Genomic DNA, 11,535 nt, shown 5'->3' on the forward strand with positions numbered 1-11,535 from the left:
GAACGATAAGTTGGAGGATGGAGGGAAAAACAGTGAGGGAAAAGATAAAGGAATGGAGGAATACGGAAAAGGCTGATGTTTTTTGGAACGATTCAGTAAAAGGGAACAGGAGAGAGAGAGAGAGAGAGAGAGATTAAAAAATTGTAAAAAAATAACACATAACTTGCAGATTTAACAAGAAATTACTGATTATACTTTAAAACGGTGAAAAAAGGACCAAAAAAGCATACATTCTGAAATAAAGCGTAGATAAATGAATAAATAAATCTATGTGAAGAAACACGGGGGGAAAATTAGTATATATGTAGAAAATGATGAAATGTACCTGGGAAATTACGAAGGAATATGGGGAAATATTCTGCTTGCATATTACGTCACTGAGAATACCTAAAAATATTCTGAAAAACACCTGGAATATTAATACGGAAATACAAATAAATTCAATATGTGAATCTAGGTACAAAAAAAGAAAAAACGGCATAATTATTTTGGCGATAACAAAAATAACAATTACCTGTTATTACTGATCTACGTAATTAGTTATCACACAAAAAAGAGGTTAAATCGATAGTAATTAGTAAAAACATGAAAATTAGGTGATACTGCTAATGAGATACACGAGAAACGGGTGTAAAATTCTCTCTCTCTCTCTCTCTCTCTCTCACACACACACACACACACACACACACACAGGCGGCTGCTTATTCAGATCAATCCCATTTTCTCCCCACTCCATCAAACCACTCCCACCACAATCACCACCACCACCACATTCCACGCTCACAGCCACCACAATCCACCCTCAGCCACCACAATCTACCCTCACAGCCACCACAGTCCACGAAACCACCACCACAACCACCACAATCCACCAGTCACACCACCACCACAGCCACCACAATCCAACCAACCACCCCCACAGCCACCACAACCTACCAAACCACTCGCACCACAATCACCACCACTACAATCCACCCAACCACCCCCACAGCCACCACAATCCACCCACCACTCGCACCACCACCACCACAGCCACCACAATCCACCCAACCACCCCCACAGCCACCACAATCTACCAAACCACTCGCACCACCACCACCACAATCTACTCAACCACCCCCACAACCACCACAGTCCACCAAACCACTCGCACCCACAACCATTACAATCATCAAAACTCTTTATTTTTAGTAACTCATGCTTCCACAACACAGATTTATTCTCTTATGTTATAGTTATCTCCCACACTGAACCAAACAACTCATCTCCACCAAACTCCACTTCAACTATGGTCCAGTCTCCACCAAAATTCACTAAGCTCCACCAAATTCATCCACTACCTTCCACTAAAATCCACCTCTTCCCCCATCCCCACCCAAACCATCAAACTCCGCAAAAATCCTCCACCCTCCATGCAAACCATTCCCTCCACCGAGATCCACTTGATTAACCCCACCTCCACCTAAAAACACCCCTCCACCAAAACCAAGCTCAAATCCACCATCTCCACCATTCTCCATCATTCCCCACCTCCACCAACCTGAGCCCCACACCCATCCTCTCCACCGTAAGGCTATGCAGGTCAGTCTAAAGTTACCCAATTACCTGCAGCCCTTTCGTAATTCTACACCACCCAACTGCATTTTTTCTACCTCAGTTACCCTTCTCTCCTTTTTCCCCGTTTTCCTTCCCTCGAGTTTCCCTTGCTGCTGTGTTCCTCTTTCGTATCATTTCTTTTTTCTTTTTGGCTGTTTCTGATGTGTTTGTGTGATTCTCTCTCTCTCTCTCTCTACATTCCCTTTAATTATCAGCTTCTATCACCTCTTCTGTGCAATATCTTTTTCATTTTTTCTCCTTTTGTTCATTCTCTTCGACCTCCTTCTTATTGATTTTTTTCGCTTCCTCCTCCTCCTCCTTCTATGCAATCATCTGTTTTTATTTCTTCCTTTTTCCTTGATTACGTTCATTTTTCATTTTCCCAGTCGTAATTTTCTCACACTCTCCTCTTCTACTCTTGTTTCCTCTCCTACTCTTGTTTCCTCTCTTACTCTGCTTTCCTCTCCTACTCTTCTTTCCTCTCCTACTATTCTTTCCTCTCCTACTCTTCTTTCCTCTCCTACTCTTGTTTCCTCTCCTACTCTTCTTTCCTCTCCTACTCTTCTTTCCTCTCTTACCCTTCTTTCCTCTCCTACTTTCCTCTCCTACTATTCTTTCCTCTCCTACTCTTCTTTCCTCTCTTACTCTTGTTTCCTCTCCTACTTTCCTCTCCTACTATTCTTTTCTCTCCTACTATTCTTTCCTCTCGTTCTCCTTTAAAGCGACCGACTTTCACCTGTTGCTTCCTCTTAAATATTCATCTTCTCACTCTTCTTCACTCCTCCTTTCATGTCTGTCAGATGTTTTTCTTTAGTTACTGCTTCATCTTGGCCCTGCTTCTCAACATCTATCTCTAAGGTGTTCAGAAAAAAAGCCTCATTTCTCTCTTCTCTCTCTCTCTCTCTCTCTTCCCTTCATCACTATTCTTCCTCGCACTCTCGCCAATTTTGCTTTCACAGTTTCTTCTCTTGTTTTCAGCATTCTCTCTCTCTCTCTCTCTCTCTCTCTCTCTCTCTCTTTGAACGGCAAAAGTTGGAGAGGTAGCCCACAACACAACTCTTTCGCTCCCTTCTCTTAAACTTGGGTCTCTTTACGGTTGAGAGAGAGAGAGAGAGAGAGAGAGAGAGAGAGAGAGAGAGAGAGAGAGAGAGAGTCCTTATGGTGAATGGAGTAACATTTTTTATTTATATGTCAAAAGTACAAAGACAATCGTACAGTGAAAAATAAATAAATAAATAAAAATAATTGGTTTTACGTGGACCTAAATTTGGAGATCACTTTCCGTAGCCTTTCTTTTGGGGTAGCCCTGAAACACCCTCCATGAATGAGGTATGCATTCTATGAAGTGTTCCAGAATCAGTTATCTCCTCTTGCTCCATTATTAGCGTGTATTAAATCTCTCTCTCTCTCTCTCTCTCTCTCTCTCTCTCTCTCTCTCTCTCTCTCTCTCGTAAACGGGAAAAGTTAGGACAGCCGGCACACAACACATCCCTCACCATTTTTTCTCTCTAAACTTGGGTTATGTTAGGTTAGGTTAGGTTACGTTTAGCCGGACTGGGTTTAGTTAGGTTAGGTTAGGATGGGGTGGGTGTGGGCTTGGTTGGGGTTGGGTTGAGTTGGGATGGGCTGGGTTGAGTTGGGATGGGTTGGGTTGCGTTGGGTATTAAACTATATTCTTTGTACAACATCCTCCCGTGAAACATATTGTAAAGCACAGGAAGATGAGTGAAAATGAGGGTGGTGCGGTGACTGACATTCCTGACGACGAAAGCACTGCATGGTGGAGGGACTGACCTATTATGACCGATAGCTGACTCTACCACAACGAACGTACTGCATGACGGAGGGACTGACCTTGACACGGGTCGAAGTTGCGTGTAGGTACCCCTAGCCTTAGCCTCGGCCTCCTCCACCAGCCGCAAGTGTGCCTGGGCCTTCCGCTCCTCGTCCACAATACGTTTGGCGGCGCAGAAGATCTTGTAGTAGACGATGAACATGACGGTGAGTGGGATGTAAAAGGAACCTAACGTGGCATAGATTTGGTACCAGAAGTTGGGGCAGACTTCGCAGGTGGCATCGTCTGCGCTTTCGCCGTGCTCGTTGCCCAGGATGAGGATGGGCGGGAGACTGATGAACGCAGCGCCCAGCCACACGAAGGCGATGTAGGCCACCATGCGCCGCGGGGTTCGCTTGACGCCGTACTCCAGCGGCCTGGTGATAGAGGCGCCACATCAGAGGACGCTGCAATGTGGCTAGGTACACAAAACTCCGGCCATCAACAGATATAATGGATAAACTCTCTACAATATCAAAAAATAATGCTAAAATATCAACAATAAAGAAATAATGCTGAAACCTCTAGTGTGTGTGTCAAGAAATAACACTAAAGTCTGTAAAGAAACAATGCTAAAATCTCTACAACATCGAAAAATAATGCTAAAATGTTAACAAAAAACTCAGTAATGCTAAAACCTCTACAATACCAAGATATAATGATAAAATATCAGTAAAAAGATGCCAAAATCTAAACAACATTAAGAAACAATTCAAAAATATCTAGAATATCAAGAAATAATGCTGAAATCTCAATAAAGACAATGTTAAAATTCCTACATCGACATAATACTAAAATCTCAACATTATGAAGAAATAAAACTAAAATGTCTACTGTATCAAGAAATAATGCTAAAATCTGCATACCATCAATAAATACAGTAATTCTAAAATCTGTAGTGTCAAGAAATAATGCTAAAATATCTTAAATATCAGGAAATAATGCTAAAATTTCTACATTAAAAAATAATGCTAAAATCTGTACAATGAAGAAATATTACTATAATTTCTATAATATAACAAAATAGTAACAATCTCTTGGATACAGTTAAATATCATACCACTGACTTTCAAAACGTGGTGCTACAAATAACTGAATATCTCTAAATGAATATAAATCATCAATATTACCTGGTGATGGCCAGGTAGCGGTCCACACTGATCATGCACAAGTTGAGGATCGAGGCCGTGCATGACAGTACGTCGAAGCTGACCCACACGTCGCAGGCGAGGGGCCCGAACTGCCACTGTCCCAGCAGCTCCTTCAGCAGGGCCATGGGCATCACCAGCAGCGCCACGCACAGGTCGGACACGGCCAGGCTCACCAGCAGGTAGTTGTATGGCCGGCGAAGCTTCCTCACCAGGCAAACAGCGACGCAGACTAACAGGTTTCCTATGACGGTGCCCACGATGATGAATAAAAGTGCCAGTACCATGACCACCGAAGGGAGCACCGCGCCCTCCACCACCACCCCACCGCTGCTGCCCCCTCCGAACCCGCCCCCAGCCGTTGTGTTGCCGCCGTCGCCATCGCCCAGGCCCACCATGGGGTCGAGGGTAGGCGTGGGCGTGGCAGCGTGGGCGGGGTGCAGGGTGATGGCTGGGGAAGGGGAGGCGGCCACCCCAGCCGACGCCAGCATCACCTCACTCACCCCGCCTGGCCCATCACTCCCGCCCACACCACCACCACCACCACCCCTCACGCCTTCACCCCTTACACTAACACCTCCCACGCCCACGCCTCCTTCACCCACGCCCACACGCCCCCGCACTTGTCACAGCAGCCACAACCCCACAACCAGCCCGACTTTATATCTCACACTAAATTAAATAAAAGCTCACTGTTCCCACCGTTGTTCGGGAGACAATCTTAACAACAACAAGTACTCCAACAATCGATCCTTGCCCGCTCAAGCCGTACCTTATCACCTCACGCCGGGGTTATGATGCTGGCACTGGCATCAGGAGGCCTCGTAGTGACTGACAAGGAAAGCACCCCACAAACATTCCCCCCCAGACTGACACTCAACCGTCAAGTAGCAAATCCAGATCCCTATTTCACTTCTAGCTGGGAAGAGACTGAGGCTTCATCTAAATATATATATACAGCAAATAATCAAGACTATTCCAACACCGCAAATTCACCCCAGCATCCCAACCTATGACAGCGCCACCGTCCACATAAACATCCACGTCCCTACTTCGGTTCTAGGAGGGAAGAGGGTGTCCGCGGCTTCTTCATCTACATATATAATTATCAGTTTATTCCTGCGACGCTCATTCACCCCGCCATCTGCATACGTAACGACCAGGACGAAGGGCAGACTAAATTTATGCCCCCCTAGTGAAGCCGTGACCAGATTTCACCTCACTCCTGAAAAAAATGGAGAGAATGGGAGTGTTAATTCCTAGCTACATCGGAAGGGAGAAAAATAAAGAGCAAAGTATTATGTAAGTTGAATTCTTGGAAGAGATTATTGCTAAAAAATATTATCTCTGATTGTGGAAAGGGGAATTACATATACCTGTATATTGATTTTGGTCATCATTATCATCATCATCATCATCATCATCATCATCCTGACACTAACTGGATATACACATTATTTTGAGAGCACTGGGGAATATTATACACCAATACCACCACCATCATCATCATCACCACTATCATCATAAACAAAGCTAGATAAATATGATGCTTTTTTTTGACAGGAAATTTTAAACAGGCAATGTGGAACGCCAAAAAATCACCCTTAATCACGATAGGATGTGATGATCGTTGGGAAATTATTAAAACTGACATTATTATTATTATTATTATTATTATTATCAAAAAAAACATTATCACCAGTATCATCACTACTCCTACCATCACCACAATTATATACCTGTACTGCCAGCGTTATCACCACCACCATTACTACACATCACTTCAGTTTTCATCACCACCACCACGACCGTTCAGTACACACATACATATTTATCTATCTGTCTGTCTACACACACACACACACACACACACACACACACACACACACATGGGAAAAATACGAGAGAGAGAGAGAGAGAGAGAGAGAGAGAGAGAGAGAGAGAGAGAGAGAGATATACAGGATTCAGGTAGGAAAGAGAGCTAAAATAGAGAAAGAGAGTGAGAGGTATTGGGAGGAGCGGAAAGTTTTTGCAATGGGTCGTGGCCAAGTTTGCCAGGTGGTGGTGGAGTTGAAGGGAATGGGAAGTGAGGAGGAGGAAGAGGAGGAGGAAGAAGAGGAGGAAGAGGAAGAGGAGGAGGAGGAGGAAGAGGAGGAGTGACGTAATGGTAATTATTAAGTAAAAAAAGGGGGGAATAAAAAGAGAGAAGACAAAAAGAGAGGAGAGAGAGAGAGAGAGAGAGAGAGAGAGAGAGAGAGAGAGAGAGAGAGAGAGAGAGAGAGAGAGAGAGAGAGAACGTAAATCACTGGACCCTATTAATGAACGTATCGACAGCAATTGAGGGGAAACTGAAGGAGGTGACTCGTATTAAATCCGGGAATATACGTTTTGGTGATAAATGAATGAATGAATGAAGGAAGGAACGAACGAAGGAAAGAAGGAAGGAATGAAGGAAGGGAAGGAAAAAAGGAATAAGGGACGGAAGGAATAAATACATCCGGAAAATTTTTATGGTCTTTTATTTATTTATTTTGATAAGTAACTTTATTTTGTGCCTTCCTGTCCTTATTTCGCGATCCTCTCACCCCTTATGGAGTATTAGTGCGAAGAAGGATGGTGAAAATGATAAATCTGTTGATGATGATGATGATGATAATGATGATGACAAGACAGAGATGATGATGATGATGATGATGGTAATGATGATCATGATTACTGTTACTATTATCATTATTATTATTACCTCTACTACTACTCCTACCCTTATTCTTACTATTATTATTATTATTATTATTATTATTTTCTTGCTCCTACCAGGCGATTTTGTTCAAGAGGATGAAGTCTGTCCCGAACTGAACACATTCGTCTGAAGATGGGAAAATAAAAATGAAAGACGTCATCGCCCTGAAGGGGTTAAATAAGGCTCTACCTAACCCCCTCTGATCCGAAAAGCCTCCCAGATAGATAGATAAGATAGACAGATAGATAGATGGACAGACATAGATAGACAGATAAATAGACAGATAAATAGACAGACAGATAGACAGCCAGAATTAAGTCGTGATTGCGTGAAATTCAATGAGCTTTAGTTATGTGGTATGACAATCTCCTTGGTTACCAGACAAATTTCCCCTCCAGTATGACTACATCTGATCTTTGCCAGGTAAAAACAAACCGACTATAGCAAGAAAGGGCATAGAGTAGCTGTAATCGATTCTGTATTGAGGCGAAGTCGGTTCCGTTCTGGGCAAACAATGGTGCAACAATCTTCAAAGGTGTCTCTCTCTCTCTCTCTCTCTCTCTCTCTCTCTCTCTCTCTAGGAAGCCGTAGTGAGGGAGTAGGGCAAAATGCGAGTGAGGAAAAGAGGAGAGCTTCACCTTAAAAAAAAATAATAATAATAATAATAAAACTCTCAAGAACGAAAAAAAAAAAAAAAAAATTCCTTCTTCCGCCAATTACGAGGGGCCAAGAAACAAGCTTCAGTAATTCAGAAAAAAAACATTATCATTAACGGCATGAAAAAAGAAAAAACAAGAAAAACAAAACAATAATAAATCAACTACAGAGCCATCAGTAAATAATCTAAAGATCCTATGACTCCCAATCAGCTGTATAAAAAAAAAAAAAAACGAGAAGCAGATTATAAGTTAAGAAAAATAAACAAAAAAAAAAATCCATAAAAAAAAGAATGCTAACTGCCGACATGAGGCTGGATGGGGAAGTGAAGCCTTTTTAATCCCTTCACTACGACGAGGCCTTTTTCTCTTTCATTCTTTCTACCGTCAGTCGGAGAGCACACACACACACACACACACACACACACACACACACACACACACACACACACACACACACACACACACACCATCAATCACCGCTAGTACGGCGTCACCCATGTATATTTCATTCCGTCACACGTACATATTCGGGACGTCCAAGGCCTCTGGTGGCGAAGGGGTTAAGAGGCAGCCCCTTCACCCCGACGACGATTTTGTTCAACTTTGATGACGATGATGATGATGATGTTGGTGGTGGTGGCTGTGGTTGTTGTTGTTGTTGTTGTTGGTTATTATCATTATTATTATTATTATTATTATCATCGTCATCATCATTATTAATATTATTATTATTATTATTATTATTATTATTACTATTATTATCATTATCATCATCATCATCATCATCAACCTCTTTCCGACCAGACAGCCTTCCCATGTACAGCGGATTCGTCAGCAGAAATAAATGGGTCATCTCACTGAATGGGCTAACCAGGTCACGCTATCTTCCCTATTGCAGTCTTTCCTATCGCCTTAAAATCTTACTGAGCTTCTTGGACACCTCTCGTGCTGAAGGGGTTAATGCACTGGCCATGAAAAATTTTGGAGCAGGTGTCGATAAGTAAAGAAATGAACTGGAATTGAAGGCAGCACATCGCTATATCCAGACATCAGAGGCTAAATACACACAAATAAATAAATAAATAAATATATGAATAAAGACAAGAATAAATAATAATACAGATAAATACAATATTCAATATATGAAGTTTTTAATCTACAAAATAAAAACTTCATTAACAAAAATTACAGTCGCACTTCAATACAACTAAATTCTCCGATAAATATAAAAAGTCCATACAAATAAACATACAAATCTATAAAAATAAACTGATAAATACATAATACATAAACAACTTCACAATAATACAAACATATATAAAGTTTTTCCAGGATTTAAAAAAAAAAAAGAAATCCTGCACTGATCACCTGAAAATTTCCTTGTTTTAAATGAGGATAAACATTATTTCATTATTTTCCTCCTCCCGCACCTTATACCTGAGCTAGGAAGGTGGGTCTCTCTCTCTCTCTCTCTCTCTCTCTCCCCCCGCATAATGGCACCAGCAATCTCTTTCCACAGCGTTGCCTAATTAATGTTATTGGCCCCATTAGAACGCAGGCTACTAACGAGGGAATGGTGGGGGTAAAGAATAGCCCCCACCCCACCTAGTCTTTGGGGGGAAAGGTGGGTGGGTAAGTGGGTGGGATAGGTGGGGTTAGGTGAAGGGAAATGGGTAAGTGGAAAAGGGATGGATGGATAGACAGATAGGCAGATAGAAAGACATAGATAGATAAAGACAGATAGATACAGATAAACGGATAGCTGGAAAGATAGATAAATGGATAGTTAGATCGACAGAGAGAGGGTAGGAGACAGAAATACGAGCATATTATAAATAGACCGACAGACAGACGAATGGTTAGACGGATGAGTGGACGGATGAATAAATGGATGGATGTATAAGCAGATGGATGGATGGATGGATGTATAAGCATGTGAATGGATGGACGAATGGATGAATGAACAGACGAATAGATGGATGGATGAATGGATGGATGAATAGATGAATGGATGAACTTATGCAGATACTGATCCCATCTAATTCTTCCCCCCTATTCCCTGAGTAGTCAACACACCTCACAACTTTCCAACGTCGTTTTCATATATTTTCCTTTTTCCCTCATTCCTCAAAATTTCCAACTCAAATGTCTAGTCCAACCTCAGCCTCACTCATCGTCCTATAGTCATGCCTTTTCCCACACACTACTTATAAATTACCAAAAAAAAAATAAAGTTCCATTCTTCTGGTCATATTTCCAGTCTTTTGTATCACGTCCTATTTCTTCACGTAATATTTCTCACAACTGACATCTTAAAATTCCAGTTCCATCTCCTTATCACGATTCGTCTTGGTCTTCAGGTGCTTTATTTTCAGGTATAATTTTCTGGTAATATTCCTCACGACTGGACAGGTCAAGAAGTAAAAAGATATTATTCTTTTTATTAGACTTTTCTTTCGCTTTACTGGTTCTCTCTCTCTCTCTCTCTCTCTCTCTCTCTCTCTCTCTCTCTCTCTCTCTCACCGTGCTGACTCTGACACACACTTGTTAAAACTGCCGGAACTCACATCACTCACTTTTCACACACACACACACACACACACACACACACACACACACACACACACACCTGATTTCCGACACATGAGGTAATATAGATACTGCAGGTGTGTCCATGGGGAAATGCACCTACTGTACACTGCCATCATCATCAACGGCATCACCATCATCTCCATCCGTATCATTATCATTATCACGTCCCCTTCCCTCTCCTAGTCATCACCATCATCATCATCATCATCATCATCATTATTATTATTATTATTATTATTATTATCATTATTATTATTATTATTTCAAGCTCCGATGATCCACCCTAGCTTAATAAATTCGCTTGGTGTCAAATAAAATAGCTCAGTACAAGCGACAAGAGAATTAATGTAGCCAGCACCAAACACCCTGGCTCCCGTGACTCAAATCAGGCTCCTGTGACTCAACTCCATCAATGCCTAAACCACCTACTGCAATACACATTTCCCACAATACACCGTTCCACTGCCTTTCATATTAAATTCTCTCTCTCTCTCTCTCTCTCCACACACACACACACACACACACACACACACACACACACACAAAACCATAGAAAACAGCACGCGGTCGATGAGAGAAAACGGAGAACTTGTATGGGAGACAAGCGTAAAAAAAACTGAACTATTATTGGAAGCAAATCTAGCGCCCGCCTCAGAATTTTGCAAGGAGAAACATAAACAAAAAAGCACCCACACACTTCTGTTCCTACTCAGCAACAACACGACAAATGCTGAATGAAAATGGAATACTAAAGGATGCTACGTAACCATATCAGAAATTGAGAAGAAAAATGCTTCTTTTTCAACCCCACGTATTTTTCTCTCCCCTCTGTCTGTCATCGTTTTCTTCCGTCACCCGTGATATTTTTTTCATCAATAATTTTTTTCTTCCTGTCCTTAATCTCTTCATCCTTTTCTCATCCTAATATTTTGTTCCCTCCTCAGCCTCTTCCTCTTTCTACACTTC

At 41.8% G+C, this 11,535-nt stretch overlaps 1 protein-coding gene across 1 annotated transcript in view; it reads right to left on the bottom strand.

The window, feature by feature from the left end:
- LOC145412805 (5-hydroxytryptamine receptor 1-like) overlaps positions 1-5,069 on the bottom strand; it is a 28,352-nt gene extending 23,283 nt beyond the window's left edge. Inside the window, exons 1-2 of the mRNA XM_080282587.1 lie at positions 4,561-5,069; positions 3,451-3,807 (exon numbers count right to left, since the gene is read on the bottom strand). Coding sequence (XP_080138713.1) covers positions 3,451-3,807; positions 4,561-5,069 — 866 coding nt within the window. The remainder of the gene's footprint in view (positions 1-3,450; positions 3,808-4,560) is intronic.
- Positions 5,070-11,535: the final 6,466 nt, after the last annotated feature.

The sequence above is a fragment of the Coenobita brevimanus genome, chromosome 94, assembly GCF_032717465.1.
Source record: "Coenobita brevimanus isolate Jiangsu-jjx chromosome 94, ASM3271746v2, whole genome shotgun sequence".
Lineage (NCBI taxonomy): Eukaryota > Metazoa > Arthropoda > Malacostraca > Decapoda > Coenobitidae > Coenobita > Coenobita brevimanus.